Source organism: Oryza sativa, chromosome 5, assembly GCF_034140825.1.
Source record: "Oryza sativa Japonica Group chromosome 5, ASM3414082v1".
Classification (NCBI taxonomy): Eukaryota; Viridiplantae; Streptophyta; class Magnoliopsida; order Poales; family Poaceae; genus Oryza; species Oryza sativa.
Window position 1 is genome coordinate 11,216,510 of NC_089039.1, and position 17,861 is coordinate 11,234,370.

Here is a 17,861-nt window from a genome sequence, read left to right on the forward strand (position 1 = left end):
ATGCCAGGTTAGCTGCACGTCTCTGAGTTTGTGTTCTCACACTTGTTCTTCTTCCAGCTGCAGGAAGATCATGGTAGGGGGTCAATATCAGGGTGACTCCGACCCCGATGCGGCGGTGGAGCTACCAGCGGAGGAGTTTGGCGACCTCACTCAGACTCCGCCTCACCATCCACAGTCTCCGTCGAGGCGCACTGCTCGCAATTGACGGGCGGATCTTCACCACCATCGAACAGACCGACTTGTAGTCTCAGGAATGTTCCTGCATCTCACCCACCACCTCTCCCCCACTCCACAATCAGTGCCTCCTCCTTTGCGTAGCGCGCCGACCGCCGTCGCCTCCTCTTCTGCCCCGCTCTTTCCACCACCTCCTCCTCCTCCTCCTCCTACTCCGTCCTGACATCATTTCCTCACCGGCCACCCCTACACTCACCCCACCAGCTCTCCATCGCATCCCTTCCACCTCCCGTCCACCGGCTCTCCGCCGCATCCCCTCCCCATGCCTCCACAGGTTTCTCTACAACTAGTGGTGATGGCAGCAGATGAAGGGAGCCAGATTTGGTGGCTAGTAGTGATGAGCGACGAAAGTGGTATCTCTCAGGCGGATGGAGGTAGACCAAAGATTAAGTTTTTTAGGGATTTTTTGGATTTGTTTTTCTACCTCTGGTTCTTGTTTTTGCAAGTAGACCAAATATTGGGTCTTTTAGGGAATTTTTGGATATGTTTTCGACCTTCGGTTCTAGTATTTGCCTTGCGGTGTTTATGCATCCGATTTAGTTGTATCAAAGCTATAAAACTCTGATTTGGGAAAGTTCTATGGATAACGGATATAACTTCTTGGTTTCATTTTCTCCGTTTCCGACTATGCAAAGAAACGATGAGATTCAGGGTGATGGGCGTGACACCGGAGACGAACGAACGCGTGCGCACTGCAACCAGGGGCGGATCTACAGTGTAATGGAAGGTGTCAGGCGAAACCGATGACTTTCGGCAAAACCTATAGTTAAATTACTTATCCATATATTATAACACTGTGACATTGTTAGAATAAATGGGCTAGGCCCAATTTATTTCTATTAAAATCTCAAGGGCCCATAAATAAATGTTAAAAATAATAATACCACCTTGGGGATTAAAAGTGGAGTACCTCAACTTAAAAAGGGAGTTATTGGAGGCTCCCTGTTGACCGGTTGAGGTGGGGGTCGGAAAGCCACATGCGCGCACGCGCGTCGGGCCGGGCGAAGGCCATGGGCGAGGCGCGCGCTGCGTCTGCAGCTCTGCTCTCTCTCTCTCTCTCTCTCTCTCTCTCTTGATCCTTTTGCAATGGTTCATAATTCAACTCCGCGAGATTACCTCTGTAACGGGCGGGCGATTTAATACTCATTAATCGCATCGTTACTACGGTAACGGAAGCAAATCCTTCTCTCTCTCGATCCTTTTGCAACGGTTCAGAATTCAACTTCGCGAGATTACCTCTGTAACGGGTGGGCGATTCAATACTCATTGATCGCGTCGTTACTGCGGTAACGGAAGCGAATCCTTCTCCTGCGCTATTAGCACGAGACAGAGACCGACGATCAGATATTCTACGAATTCTTTCCATTGCTGGTCTCTCGTATGTGTGCATGTGCTGCCTCTGTTCTGTTCTTCCCCGGTTCTTGCACGCACAAGTGATTGGGACGAGCAGGGCCTCCGAAACCACACCTTCACCAGAGATCTGCACGGGTAGGCGGGTGATCATGTTTTTGGGGAGTGCTTCCGCACGACTGCTCAGCTCGCTTCTTCGTCTCCGTCATCGTTCGGTTCGTTCTGCATCATGTCTACTGGTGGTGGCGCATCCGGTGCGGCAGGAGGTGGTGCGCAAGGAATAGGAGGTGGCACACTGATCGACAACACCAATGGAGGCAAAACTGCCTCACAATCCAGCGGAGGGACTTTCACAGGGTATAACATCCTTCTGTTGCCTTTCATTTTGTTAAAACTATCAGTCGCAATGTTATTGCATTGTCTCAATGTTGATGCTTATTTTACCTTAAGCATGCTCCTGGTTATGTTTAGTTTTATCACTAGATCACTTCACATTGTGCAAGTCATGTTTATTGTCTTAATATTTTGGATTAAAATATGCCGATTTATGACCATATTTCCAACAATCCAAAAACCTGATAGGTCATTTTCGGTAGTTGGCTTTGCTGCAACACTGAAACCACATGCTTTTGATGGTTCTAATTATAAGAGATGGAAAGCACGTGCACTACTGTGGTTGACATTGATGCAATGCTTCTATGTTTCACGAGGCAAACGAAGTGAACCGCCTCTCTCTCATGAGGAGGAGGCTAAGTTCGAGGCTTCGGATTGCCTGTTCCGTGGAGCATTGTTCAGTGTACTCGCTGACAATATAGTGGATGTGTATATGCACATGCCTTCAGGGAAGGACATGTGGGATGCACTTGAGGCCAAGTTCGGAGTTTCCGACGCTGGCAGCGAGCTGTATGTCATGGAGCAGTTCTATGACTACAAGATGGTCGATGACCGTTCTGTAGTAGAACAGGCTCATGAGATTTAGATGTTGGCAAGGAACTTGAGAACAACAACTGTGAGTTGCCGGACAAGTTTGTGGCGGGTGGCATTATTGCCAAATTGCCACCTTTTTTGTCGGACTTTGCCACTTCTCTAAAACACAAGAGACAAGAGTTCAGTGTTAATGATCTCATTGGCTCTTTGGGTGTTGAGGAGAAGGCGAGGGCAAAGGACAACCGGGGCAAAAAGATCGAGGGAGGTTCTAGTGCCAATATGGTGCAGAAGAAGAACCCTCACGCATCCCACAACAACAAGAAAGTCAAGCCTGATGTCAAACCCAAGGCTACAACCAATTTTAAGAAGAAAGGCAAGGGAAAGGCAAAGGGAGATTGCTTTGTGTATGGCAAGCCTGGACATTGGGCCAAGGATTGTCCTGAGCGCAATGACAAGAAGTCTGCTAACATAGTCATTAGTGAGGGCGGAGGAACATCGGGGTACGGTAAATTTTTACCTACAGTACTCTCTGTTTTTCATTCACCTGATTGGTGGGTTGATACTGGTGCTAATATTCATGTGTGTGCTAATATTTCCCTGTTTTCTTCTTATCAGGTCGGGAGAGGTTCCTCCTTGTTGATGGGAAACGGGTCGCTTGCGGCTATTCATGGTGTTGGTACGGTCGATCTGAAGTTTACTTCGGGAAAGATCGTGCAGCTGAAGAACGTGCAACATGTCCCTTCAATAAAGAAGAATCTAGTTAGCGGCTCTCTACTGTGTAGAGATGGTTTTAGACTTGTGTTTGAATCCAATAAATGTGTCGTATCTAAATATGGAACTTTTATTGGGAAAGGTTATGACAGCGGATGCTTGTTCCGATTTCTTTGGATGACATGTGTAATAATAATAACGTTGTGAACCATATTAACGAGAATGATGAGTCCAATGTGTGGCATTCGCGACTTTGTCATGTGAATTTCGATTGTATGACGCGCTTGGCTAACATGAGTTTAATTCCAAAATTCACTTTGGTCAAAGGTTCCAAGTGCCATACTTGTGTTCAATTGAAACAACCTCGCAAGCCTCACAAGGCATCTGAGGCGAGGAATTTGGCACCTCTAGAACTTGTTCATTCCGATCTGTGCGAAATGAATGGCGTGTTGACTAAAGGGGGAAAGAAATTTTTTATGACACTGATAGATGATTGCACTAGATTTTGCTATTTGTATCTATTGAAAACAAAGGATGAAGCATTGCATTACTTTAAGATCTATAAAGCTGAGGTAGAAAACCAACTTGAAAGGAAAATCAAGCGGTTGAGGTCTGATAGGGGTGGAGAGTATTTTTCCAATGAGTTTACATCCTTTTGCAAAGAGTTTGGAATTATTCATGAGAGGACGTCTCCCTATTCACCCCAATCAAATGGGGTAGCCGAAAGAAAGAACCGCACTCTAACTGAGATGGTGAATGCCATGTTAGACACTGCGGGACTTCCCAAGGAATGGTGGGGTGAGGCAATTTTGACTGCCTGTCATGTCTTGAATAAAATTCCAATGAAGCATAAGGAAATAACACCATTCGAGCAATGGGAAAGGAAGAAATTAAATCTCTCATACCTACGTACATGGGGCTGTTTGGCCAAGGTAAATGTACCTATAGCCAAAAAGCGTAAACTTGGACCAAAGACTGTAGATTGTGTGTTCCTTGGTTATGCTATTCATAGCGTGGGTTATAGATTCTTAATAATAAACTTTGGAGTACCCGACATGTGAGTTGGTACAATCACTGAGTCCAGAGATTCCACATTCTTTGAGAATGAATTTCCCATGAAAAATACACCTAGCACTTCTAGTCAAGAACCTGTTTTATCCCATGAACACTTTGCACCGATAGAACACAATGATCAAACACCTGAGGAAAATCCTGAGGAGGATAACATTATAGATACTCGAAAGAGTAAGAGACAAAGGGTTGCAATCCTTTGGAGATGACTACATTGTATACCTCGTAGATGACACTCCAAGAACCATAGAAAAGGCATATTCATCTCCTGACGCTAACTACTGAAAGGAAGCGGTACGCAGTGAGATAGACTCAATTATGTTTAATGGTACTTGTGAAGTCGTTGAGCGTCCATATGGGTGCAAGCCTGTAGGATGCAAATGGGTTTTCAAGAAAAAGCTTAGGCCTGCAAATGGGTTTTCAACAAAAAGTTTAGGCCTGATGGTACAATTGAAAAGTATAAGACAAGACTTGTGGCCAAGGGTTATACCCAAAAAGAAGGCGAGGATTTTTTCGACACATACTCACCAGTTGCTCGCTTGACCACGATTCGAGTACTACTTGCTCTGGCAGCCTCTCATGGTTTTCTCGTCCATTAGATGGACGTTAAGACAGCATTCCTAAACGGAGAGCTGGAGGAGGAGATCTATATGGATCAACCAGACGGGTATGCACTAGAAGGTCAGGAGGGAATGGTGTGTAAACAGTTGAAATCCTTGTATGGCCTTAAGCAAGCACCTAAGCAATGGCATGAGAAGTTTGACACCACACTTACATCTGCTGGCTTTGTTGTGAACGAAGCTGACAAATGTGTGTACTATCGCTATGGTGGGGGAGAATGAGTGATCTTGTGTTTATATGTCGATGACATATTGATCTTTGGGACTTTCTGTCCAAAAGACTTGAAATGAAGGATTTAGGAGTGGCTGATGTTATTTTTAACATTAAGCTACTAAGAGGAGATGAGGGTGGGATTACACTTGTGCAATCCCATTATGTGGACAAGGTTTTGAGTCGCTTTGGCTATAGTGACTGCAAGCCAGCTCCTACTCATTATGACCCCAGTGTGCTATTAAGGAAAGCCGAAGAATAGCAAGGGATCAATTGAGATACTCCCAAATCATTGGTTCATTGATGTACTTGGCTAGTGCAACGAGGCCTGACATCTCATTTGCTGTGAGCAAGCTGAGCCAGTTTGTTTCAAATCTGAGAGATGAGAGTAATGCGCTATCTAAAGGGCACTATGAGCTATAGAATTCACTATACCGGGTATCCAAAAGTACTGGAAGGGTATAGTGACTCAAACTGGATATCTGATGCTGATGAGATAAAAGCACAAGTGGATATGTGTTCACACTTGGAGGTGGCGTTGTTTCCTAGAAGTCTTGCAAGCAGACCATCTTAACGAGGTCAACAATGGAAGCAGAACTCACAGCACTAGATACTGCGACAGTTGAGGCCGAATGGCTTCGTGAACTCCTGGTGGATTTGCCGGTGGTTGAAAAACCAGTGCCAGCTATCCTGATGAACTGTGATAATCAAACAGTGATTATTAAAGTGAACAGTTCGAAGGACAACATGAAGTCATCTAGGCATGTAAAGAGAAGACTGAAATCTGTCAGAAAGCAGAAAAACTCCGGAGTGATAGCATTGGACTATGTCCAGACGGCTAAAAAGCTGGCAGATCAGTTTACTAAGGGGCTACCACGTAATGTGATAGACAGTGCATTGAGGGAAATAGGCTTGATACCCATCTAAGGTTGCACAATAGTGGAAACCTGTCCATTGTGATCGGAGATCCCGTGAATTTGGATGGCGAAACAAACTATTGTGTGGCTGACAGAAGAGACCCTTAAAGGGCTCATTTCCATGTTGTACTTCTCTTCTATTATGCATGGTAGGATGGCTTATGGCTTAATGTGATCCGAGTGGCTTTTCTTAAGTAGAGATGTTGACCTGCAGAACATCTCAGAAGGAACACACCTATATGAGCTCGACTGCTAGTCACAGTCTATGAGATTTGGGTGATCTCTAGATACTCATGAAAGGGCATGGAGTTTGACTTATATGCTCCAAACAGAGGGGATGCAAACGGCAGCCCAGTACCAGTCAAGGGTTTGAATGAAACCTGATCACACAAGACTGACAATTCAAGGCATAGTCTATTGTTCAGTTGTGCTCTGGTGTAGCTCTTTTCCTAGGTGGAAGTTCAACTTAACAGTCTCCACCGAAACACTGGTATATCAAACAGGTTCAACTTTGAGAACATTTCTTATGAACCGTGAAATTTGGTGGGGATTGTTAGAATAATAGGCTAGACCTGATTTATTTCTATTAAAATCTCATGGGCCCATAATAAATGTTAAAGATAATAATGCCACCTTGGGGATTAAAAGTGGAGTACCTCAACTTAAAGAGGGAGTTATTGGAGGCTCCCTGTTGACCCGTTGAGTGGGGGTCGGAAAGCCACACGCGCGCGCGCGTCGGGCCGGGCCGAGGCCGTGGGCGAGGCGTGTGCGCACGCGCAGCATCTGCGGCTCGGCTCTCTCTCTCGATCCTTTTGCAATGGTTCAGAATTCAACTCCGCGAGATTACCTCTGTAACGGGCTGCGCTATTAGGATGAGACAGAGACCGACGATCAGATATTCTATGAATTCTTTCCATTGCTGGTTTCTCGTATGTGTGCCTGTGCTGCCTCTGTTCTGTTCTTCCCCGGTTTTGTGCGCGCAAGGCTGTGCTATTAGGACGAGACAGAGACCGACGATCAGATATTCTACGAATTCTTTCCGTTGCTGGTTTCTCGTATGTGTGCCTGTGCTGCCTCTGTTATGTTCTTCCCCGGTTTTGATCGCTTGCGCGCACAAGTGATTGGGACAAGCAGGGCCTCTGAACCCACACCTTCACCAGAGATCTGCACGGCTAGGCGGGTGATCAGATTTTTAGGGAGTGCTTCCGCACGACTGCTCCGCTCGCTTCTTCGTCTCCATCGTCGTTCGGTTCGTTCTGCATCATGTCTACTGGTGGTGGCGCATCCGGTGCGGCAGGAGGTGGTGTGCCAGGAATAGGAGGTGGCGCACTGATCAACAACACCAACGAATGCAATACTGCCTCATAATCCAGCGGAGGGACCTTCACAGTATATAACATCCTTCTGTTGCCTTTCATTTTGTTAAAACTATCAGTCGCAATGTTATTGCGTTGTCTCAATGTTGATGCTTATTTTACCTTAAGTATGCTCCTGGTTATGTTTAGTTTTATCACTAGATCACTTCATATTGTACAAGACAGGTTGATTGTCTTAATATTTTAGATTAAAATATGCCGATTTATGACCATATTTCCAACAGATATAAGCATAATTAGCATACTATGACACCAGTAAATACGTTATAACACCAATGAATCAATTTTCTGATCCGCTCCTTACCGCAATGAATGAGATGAAAACATATTAGTACGATCAGAAAATCGCGTGGAAAAAATTACGCGGACGGTCAAAAACAGATTACGAGGAAAGGAAAATTACAAATATTTTAATTAGTTCAGATATAGAGAGAGTACTAGAAGAAAAAACTGATCGTGCGGGGCTGCACCGGAGCGTTGCGCAGTTGATCGGCCATGAGCCCATCGCCCCAAAAGGACCGGACCGTGGAACACAGGCTCACTGCTGCCGGGCTGCCGGCCAATCTGTCGACCGCCTCGGCTCCCGCACCGCACGCACCCCATCACCACCCCATCAGTCGCTCACCCTCCAAAACCCCCCCAATCTTCTCCTTTTTGCCGCGAAATACCCACCTGGGCGCGCGCCATCCTCTCCACTGCCCCCTAAAACACTAACCCTTTTCCCGCCCCACCCCGCCCGCGCGTACCTACGCATTTCGTCGAACACATCGCCTGCGTCCCCCATCGCCACCACCTCGCCCGATCCAGCCCGGCGATCTGCGGCGGGATGGAGGGCGACGACTTCTTGCCGGAGGGCGGCAAGCTCCCCGAGCTCAAGCTAGGTCCGTGCGCTTCAGTTCTTGGATCCGTTTCCTTCTTTCTTTGGTTCGCTCACTTGGTGTTGTTTGGTTCAATAGATGCGAGGCAAGCGCAGGGCTTCATCTCTTTCTTCAAGAAACTGCCGCAGGTGCGTCCGTTTCCCCTTGGTTTCTCCCTCTTTCCTTTTTGTTTTCTTCCCTTATTTGGACAAATTTTCGGGGCTTCTTTTCCTAACCTGTTCATTCTTTTTTTGGATGTATAGGATTCGAGGGCTATTCGTCTCTTCGATCGGCGGGTAAGCAGTTAACATTGACTTCTGATACATGTAGATGCTTTTGTTTTCTTGATGAGCCACTGTGCAAACCTAATGGGGAATTAGTTCCATTAATTGTAATATTATGAGAAGTAGTGCATATCTGTCTTCCCCTAATACGACTGTAGATTGTTTGTCTCTATTCAGGCTTTCAGTGACAGTTTTTTTTTTTCTTTTTTCAATCCAAGTTGTCAGTGTCAGTTTACCCTTCCGGATAACTCAAGTTGTCATTTGAAGGAAACTTAAGATTTATCTTGACAAAAGTTTCAGAGCTCCATCATAGTTCCGATGATATGCTACGCTTCAGTTTCATGTAGACTTTACATGCACTGGAAAATTAGGCCACCATTAGCCAATGTATAAGACATAGGCTTTGTTGATAAATTCGGGCTATATATTATTTGAATATATTTGTCACGTCTAGTATCTTCTCAGTTTATTGATAAAATGGCCGAATGTTCACAAATGTTTATCTAACAAATTAGTGGAATGTACAGTATTCTAAAAAAATAGACTTCGAAAGTCACTCTCACACCTCTACCTGTGTCACCATTTACTGAGTTCATGGACATGTCTGTGTTGGTCTTCATAAATTACATGCACAAAGACATTCCGACATTTCATTCCAGTAAATGCCTTGTATTTTCAGATGAAGTCTGTGTTCATAATGAATCACAACTGTTGAGATATACTCTCTTTGTTTTTCAAATACTGACAGCTCTGACTCACCTGTTCAAACTCAATTTCTATATTATTATGCCTTGTAGGTTGAAAATTGCATTGTAAGATCTATTTCACAACATGCTTTCATAATTGTTGTGGAGTTCTCAGTATTATCCACTGTTCAAAAATCATGGTCAAAGTTTCTTGCTGAGCTTGATATCAGTTTCTTCATCTCAAACAAAAAAGATCAGTTTTTTTTTCTTTTTGATCAATAGTATTTATTCCTATCATCCTATGTAAAACTGCCTTCGCTCTTAAAAGTGTGACCAGTAAACTAATGCTGAAATATTTGACCAGGATTATTACACTGCTCATGGAGAGAATGCCACATTCATTGCAAAAATATACTATCACACAATGTCTGCCTTACGCCAATTAGGTAGCAACTCTGATGGACTCTCAAGTGTCAGTGTGAGCAAGACTATGTTTGAGACCATCGCCCGCAACCTTTTGTTAGAGAGGACAGACCGTACATTGGAACTCTATGAGGGAAGTGGGTCTAGTTGGAGGTTAACAAAATCTGGAACACCTGGAAATATTGGCAGTTTTGAAGATATTCTGTTTGCAAACAATGACATGCAAGATTCTCCGGTAACTGTTGCATTGTTTCCTGTGTTCCAGGAAGGACAACTATATGTAGGTCTTAGTTTTGTTGATTTGACAAACAGGAAGCTTGGGTTGTCTGAGTTTCCCGAAGATAGTCGATTCACAAATGTAGAGTCAGCCCTTGTTGCATTAGGTTGCAAGGAGTGTCTTCTCCCAGCAGATTGTGAGAAATCTATAGATTTGAAGCCTCTTCAGGATGCTATCACTAACTGCAATGTTCTATTAACTGAAAGAAAGAAGGTTGAATTTAAATCCAGAGATCTTGTGCAGGATCTTGGTAGAATAATCAGAGGTCCTGTTGAGCCAGTTCGTGATCTTGTATCTCAGTTTGACTATGCATTGGGTGCCCTTGGAGCTCTAGTTTCATATGCTGAGTTGCTAGCAGATGATACAAACTACGGAAATTACACAATTGAGAAATACAGTTTGGACCGCTACATGCGTCTTGATTCTGCTGCTGTGCGAGCATTGAATATTGCCGAAGCTAAAACTGATGTAAACAAGAACTTCAGTTTGTTTGGTTTGATGAACAGAACCTGTACAGTAGGTATGGGAAAGAGACTGCTTAACAGATGGCTGAAACAACCTCTGCTAGATGTAAATGAAATCAATAACAGATTAGATATGGTTCAGGCTTTCGTAGAAGATCCAGAGCTTCGTCAGGGACTTAGGTACCAACTCAAAAGAATGTCGGACATTGACCGTCTGACACATGCTCTGCGGAAGAGAACAGCCAATCTGCAGCCTGTTGTCAAGCTCTACCAGGTTTTGCTTCTTCCTACTCTTATTTTTTTAGTGAGGTTTCCTAACATGATTGTTTGCCTTGAAAGTGTATGAAGATGAATAGTCATATTTGTTTCTTAGCAGATAGTATAACTTTATAAGGTTCATATAACAAATTTAAAAGAAGACATTGGACTTTTCTGTGCACGTGTTACTAATAAATATTTCCATGAACTCCTAATAAACATACTAGCATCAAATGCCATAATCAGGATGAAACGTCCAAATAGGGTATGTTCATGTGCTTCACACCATCAAATGCCATGCCATGTAAAACAAAAAACCTATTTGCAGTTTAGCACATTTCTTATTGAAAGCTGTTTTAGTACTTACTGTCTACATTTTCTCAATGTACATTATATGCCATCATTTTGAATCCATTTGCTCAAACAAATTTTCACCTTCTATTGTTGTGTGCTTCTAGTAAACACACACCTGTTCGATCATTTGTTGTTGAAAGATGTCCTAGTACTTCTTGTCTAGATGGGTGTTGTTTGCATAAATCCATTTCGCTTAAACAAAATTTCACTTTGTTAACCTATGATTTTGCAGTCCTGCATTAGAGTCTCATACATCAAGAATGTTCTTCAACAATATGATGGCAGTTTTTCTGCGCTGATAAGGACAAAGTTTCTTAATTCTTTAGATGAGTGGCTGACAGAGGATAGGTTTGGTAGGTTTGCTTCTCTTGTTGAGACAGCTATTGACCTTGATCAACTTGAGAATGGTGAGTATAGGATATCTCCCCGATATTCTTCTGATTTGGCTGTGCTGAAGGATGAGCTTTCTGAAGTTGAAAATCACATCAACAATTTGCACAAGCATACAGCTGCTGATCTGGATCTTACTATTGATAAGCAATTGAAGCTAGAAAAAGGGCAGCTTGGCCATGTGTTCAGAATCTCAAAGAAAGATGAACAGAAGGTTAGGAAGAAACTCACTAGCAATTACATAATCATAGAAACTCGTAAGGATGGTGTGAAGTTCACAAGCTCCAAGCTTAAAAAGTTAGGCGACCAATACCAGGCACTGCTTGGTGAGTACACAAGTTGTCAGAAAAAGGTTGTTGATGATGTAGTAAGAGTTTCAGCCTCCTTCTCAGAGGTACATTTATATAAAAAGCTATGTGATTTTGTGGTTCTGTTGTTTTTCCTTTCATGACAGTGATAAATCTTAAATTCTTGTCACAGGTATTTGAAAACTTTGCTGCGATACTATCTGAGTTGGATGTTTTACAAAGTTTTGCTGATTTAGCAACAAGTTCCCCAATTCCTTATGTAAGACCAGAAATCACAGCATCGGTAAGAAAGTTAACACTGTTTAAAAAGGTGAGCTATGGAATTTCAATTTGGCAATGCAAATCTAATATGTACTAATAACTTGATATAGGAGGAAGGAGATATCATTTTAGAAGGTAGCAGACATCCTTGTCTGGAGGCCCAAGATGGTGTTAACTTTATACCAAATGATTGCACTTTGGTAAGTATTTCATGAGATTATATTGGTTGTTGCAGAACTTAGTCATTGATGTTGTAATGGTTGAAATGGTCCTAAACAGGTGAGAGAAAAAAGTTGGTTTCAGATCATCACTGGGCCAAACATGGGTGGAAAGTCCACTTTTATACGACAGGTAAGATTTGTGGTCTCATTTAAAATCAATGGCAATCGAAAGCATTTGCTTTACATGTTGCACAAAAGTTTTGAATTTCATTCTGTTATGTATTGGAATGATGGTGTTCCACGTCATTCTTCTTATTTTATTGCTATTATTATTTAGGGTTGTGGTCTATTATTTTTTCAGTGCTAATGGTAGCAGGATAATACTTGGTGCATTGTCTGTAAATCTGTAATGGCTGGTAATCATGGTTGCATTTCATGCTGGTATAATCAGTACACGATATTGTTTCTGATAATGCATGTAAAAATAACTTCGACCTTCACAATGTTCTTTAATTGCTTACAAGTCTGTTTAAATGGAATAGCTGACCAACTGAGACTGTTACGTTTGCAAATAAACTTTAATCAGAATTTCTGGTGTTTGCTCACTGAACTGTATTTGTTTGTACAAAATATGGTTCACTGGAACAGAAATTATTGAATGCTTTCTTCTCAAATAGGTAGTCAGGAGCTGGAATTACCACTATTTCATCTTTTATGGTTATATCTAAACCTTTTCTGAAATAAACCGTCCATTGTTTTCATCGTTGTGAATAGACATTGAATGTTGATAGAGAATGGGGATCATGTTTTCATATTATTTACCATCTCCATATTACCTTCTGCTACAACATGCAAATTATAGTTCATGATTTTAACAGATTATGATTTTTCTTTTTTACTTGATATTCAGGTTGGTGTGAATGTCCTGATGGCACAAGTTGGATCGTTCGTTCCATGTGATCGGGCGAGCATTAGTGTGAGAGATTGTATTTTTGCTCGTGTTGGTGCTGGTGATTGCCAGGTAAGCTGGCTTAATGATTAATAATTATGTTCAAACTTATATTTAGCAATTCTTTCATTTGAAGGGTATTGAGCCTCACCATTTCTCTTCTTTAAGGATTGTACCATTTGCATGTGTATAGTATATCTAATGTGAAATATATATTTTCAGTTTTTAGATATGAGGATACATATGTTTATAAGTTTGAAAGTATGTCGTATTTATTCAACACTTTCTGCAGCGCAGTGCAGGCATGCTATGCTACTCTTCTTTAGATGGTGGTATAGAAGTAGCAAATCAAAGAGGCACATAAACTGAAATGGAGAACATGAACTAGATGTATCACACCTTTACAATAGAATCCCTTCAACTAACTCTTTATATATAAAGTACATACCTATTTATCCTGCAATAGGGTTAGTCTGCTTCATCTTCCATTTAAAGTAATAACGCTTGCCTTCTGTCATGTTTATAGTTTTATACCAAAGCCATTGCTATATTAGGCAAGAATGAGAACAATCAATCTACAATCTCTCTCCCAAGGTTGTTTGCCTCATCTATAGTCCTCTATCCACTCATCTCAATCAAGTCGACACTACCTAGCCTTCTTTTGGAATGTTCAGCCCATAATGATCCAAGGATAATGACATCTTCACGTCCAGGGTCTTCTCAATTCCCAACCAATGATCATATTATCAGAGAAGAAACGGTCAGGATAGGGAGAGACGTACTAGCCACTGGAGTGGCAGAGGGACATGAGTAGAAGAACAGGAGAAAGACCAAGGGACGGTGTTGGAATGACTATAATCTTAACTTCATGTTTTCCATTTTAATTTAAGGGTTGGGCTAGTTCTTAAAGGAAGATGGGCACTTGTTACTTTTGAACAATCGTGGATTATATAGTTGTGCAAAATTTGAATTTGCAAATTTTAACTTTACATTTTTGTCTACAGCTACGTGGTGTTTCAACCTTTATGCAAGAAATGCTTGAAACAGCATCCATCTTGAAAGGTGCATCGGACAAGTCTCTTATTATTATTGATGAGTTGGGGCGTGGAACTTCCACATATGATGGATTTGGTTGGTCCCATGCACCTTTACTTGGTTCCACCTTTTGCCTTTGTTTTACTATGTTTTGAGTTTTGTTTCTTCTGGAGTCATCTAGACACCCCACTATCTGTCAGATGCATGTGTTAGACCAAAAATGTTATCCCTTCTGTCTCGATATTCAGTGTTACTACTAACTACAGCATGACTTTGGATTATTCAGTGTGTTATAACCTTTTTTAAAAGGATGTTCATATTCATACTTCTTTAGTCTGTGCTCTCCTCGTACACTATATGACGAACCTTATTTAATATGCTTTTATCATGCTAGTAGTTGTTTTCTATTTACTACTGCTGCAGTATACTCATAATTTAAGTTGCTACAAGTTGTCAACCATATTTTGGATTAATATTCTTTTTATCAGGTCTTGCATGGGCTATCTGTGAGCATCTTGTGGAAGTGACTAGAGCACCTACGTTGTTTGCCACGCATTTTCATGAATTAACTGCATTAGGACACAAAAGTGGTGATGAGCACCAACACGTTCCAAATTTGGGAATTGCAAATTACCATGTGGGTGCACATATAGACCCATCAAGTCGGAAGTTAACTATGCTTTATAAGGTATCTGGTGATACGAATTCAGAACTACATTTTTGAAATCCTATTCGTCCTTAATGTGTTTTTAGTTTTTTCTTTGGAAATCTTGTCCCAGGTTTCTCAATAATTACTGGAGCATGAATGCATGATTGTCTGCTAAAGATTTTCAGATTTTATGCTGCTTGATCCAACTAATTTCTTCAACATCTGTGTCCTATATTTTAATGAGGGTTTTCAGATTTGTCTCACAAACTAATCAATAAAGTGAAAAATTATAGAATTATACTTAATAGTATTGTATTACTGAAAATTGTACTACTGTTTTGCTACTTAATGTCTACTCTGTTGAAGCCAAAATGTAGCCAACTATGATACCTAATCTTGCTAGAAGCTGTTCATATTTTTCTGTTCTTTCTCTTACAATCTTCATTATCATAATTGCCAATTAGCTCGGAGGGGCCTAGAATGTGTTTTGCTTGTCGATGAAATATAATGGGTTTTGTGGATATTTTTCAATCAAATATGCTTACTGACATCATGTACGATAATAAGTAACAGCTCAAGTGCTCAACCTACCAGCATTTTCAGGAATTTTGTTGATGCTCTAAGGTCCTTTTGATGTCACCCAAAGTTGTTGTCTCCAGAAACAAAATTTGCCACAACAAGAGGCCATGTTATTATATGCTGCATGTTCTTGGTTTTGTATGCTGCTTGCAGATGATTTATTTCCTGTCATTGACAACCATATATAGTTACAAGGGACCTTTTCTTTACTTAATTTTGGGATGTACCTAGCCAAAACAAACATGAATGGCTCAACATCAGCAATGTGCTAAATTCCTTTGCAGATGTTCTACTTCCTAAATATTCCTGCTCTTTCTGTAGGTTGAACCCGGTGCATGTGACCAAAGCTTTGGTATCCACGTTGCAGAATTCGCTAATTTTCCAGAAGCTGTTGTTGCTCTTGCAAAAAGCAAAGCAGAAGAATTAGAAGATTTTTCAACTGCGCCCAATTTTTCCGATGATTCAAAAGATGAGGTATCTCCAACTAGAAGTTGAAATACATGGCTTAGCTTATATCAATTATAATTACTTACCGTACAACTGTGGCCACCTTAGAGAAATAAATTTCATATTCTTTTCTTTGCCTTTGGTGATAGTTCTTAGTGTAACCTTTGTGGATTAGATATTTATAAGAGTTTTGATGGATTGTCTGAAGAATTTCTGTAAAAATTCTTGTCCATAGGGTATATAATTCATATGAACTTCTATGGTAGAATGGCAGAATGAGGTGTCCTAGCCTACTGCATTAAAACCTAAAACCCCTTTCTGAATGAGCATTGTCCCTTGCAGGTTGGATCAAAACGCAAGAGGGTATTTAGCCCAGACGATGTGACTAGAGGAGCTGCTCGCGCTCGCCTTTTGTTGGAGGAATTGGCCTCATTGCCTCTAGACGAGATGGATGGCACCAAGGCCGCAGAAACCGTCACCAAACTGAAATCCGACTTCGAGAAAGATGCAGCTGATAATCCTTGGCTTCAGCAGTTCCTTTGAAGGAAATCATTCACTGCTTGAATGGAGATTTTGTTTTGCAAGTTAGAATCACTGAAAGTAAGGCTGATGCAAGGATCATCTGATCCTCTTTTTGTCCATATCCATCAGCAGATTACCATATATGTAAATTATCTAGGCTTAGCATCAGATCTATGCTATGGAAAATGATCTGCCAACTGCCAAGTGCTTCAGCTAGCACACTGCGAGTAAACATAGCCACTGTATCTGTACGTATTATCTTGAGGTAAAGCAATTGATGAGCTTGTCTTGCACCAATGATTCACTTGATCCTTCACAGGATACAAGGAAAAAAAAGTTGGCAAGACTAGCCCAAAAGCATCCAAGACCATTCTCGAGGGAATATGGGGTGCTCAATCCAACCGTTGGTACTTCGTTCTATTGGGAAAGCTCCAAGCTTCTGGTGCCTATTGAACGGTTGTTTTTTTCCCTAATGTATTACACCCTCCGCTTCATATTATAAGACTTCCTAGCATTGTCCACATTCATAGAGATGTTAATGAATCTAGTAACATATTTAGATTCATCTCTCTATGATATGGGCAATGCTAAGAAGTCTTATAATACGAAGGGTTAATTGGATCACATCAGCAGGCCAAGTTGGCAGAGTAGTCACACAAGCGCTATGGAACTTTCCTATGATTTTCTATTGTGTTTTACTTTCCCTTGAATTTAACGGCGCAACAAACCTTTGCCATTGCCATGTAAACACGCCACAAGCACCATCTAACAAAAATGAATGTGGTAATAAGACAATAAAATATAACTTTTTATGATTTACGGTTCACACAAACAAAATACACATTTCAGTGAACCGTTTCTTCCTAGCCGTTGGCCTGACTTGGGGAACCTTCGTCATTTTGTTTTTTTCTATAGGACCCAGTTAGACCCATCTTATTTTCTCGTATGATTGCTATAGAATGTTTCTCCTTTCAACAGGTCTAACTTCTATTTTCTATGGTGCGCCATAAACATTAACCTCGCCCTACCTAAGTACAATAATTTTAAATAATAATATCTCATGTCAAACATCCTCTTAGGTATTGCCTAGATCATATTATTTGGTAAGTAACGCAGGTTGTACGGTTAACCCAAAACCTTTTTAAAGATATTTGATTTTCCTTTGTAAAATTACAAGGTGGTGTTTGAAACTCATGTAGATGATGATGAAGATAAAGATTAAGTGTTTTTACTCAAAACGAGGAGGTATTAACGTATGATTAATTGAGTTTTAATTATTACAAACTTGAAAAATATATTTATCAGCAACTTCTATATTTCTAATTGTAAATTTACCACTATTTTGAATCGTTGTTGCAAGTCTATCACTAGAAAATTACAAAAATACCACTAGAACTGTCATTTGAATGGCATCTTTGCAAAATTGAAAAAACCGGTGGCAAATTTGTAAATGCCCAAAAAAAAACGACTAGTATCACTAAGAACGTCCACTGATGTGCTGGTACGATCAACGTACGGAATAGCCCCATGATTGGCATAT

General features: G+C 41.3%; 1 protein-coding gene across 1 annotated transcript; it reads left to right on the plus strand.

Moving 5' to 3' along the window:
* The first annotated feature begins 8,078 nt into the window (after positions 1–8,078).
* On the plus strand, positions 8,079–16,686 carry LOC4338271 (DNA mismatch repair protein MSH2). The gene is made up of 13 exons (XM_015782064.3): positions 8,079–8,298; positions 8,374–8,423; positions 8,538–8,570; positions 9,609–10,682; positions 11,253–11,804; positions 11,891–12,001; positions 12,090–12,179; positions 12,259–12,330; positions 13,051–13,161; positions 14,094–14,220; positions 14,613–14,812; positions 15,674–15,826; positions 16,142–16,686. Exons 1-13 carry the CDS (start codon positions 8,244–8,246, stop codon positions 16,340–16,342), a joined length of 2,829 nt encoding a protein of 942 aa, XP_015637550.1. The 5' UTR covers positions 8,079–8,243; the 3' UTR covers positions 16,343–16,686.
* The last annotated feature ends 1,175 nt before the right edge of the window (positions 16,687–17,861 follow it).

Bases quoted from the DNA above. Each gene is read 5' to 3' on its own strand.
- LOC4338271 (XM_015782064.3), top strand. From the start codon at position 8,244: ATGGAGGGCGACGACTTCTTGCCGGAGGGCGGCAAGCTCCCCGAGCTC. The intron at 10,683-11,252 runs GTTTTGCTTCTT...ATGATTTTGCAG, and splicing joins CTGTTGTCAAGCTCTACCAG to TCCTGCATTAGAGTCTCATA. The intron at 14,813-15,673 runs GTATCTGGTGAT...CTCTTTCTGTAG, and splicing joins AGTTAACTATGCTTTATAAG to GTTGAACCCGGTGCATGTGA.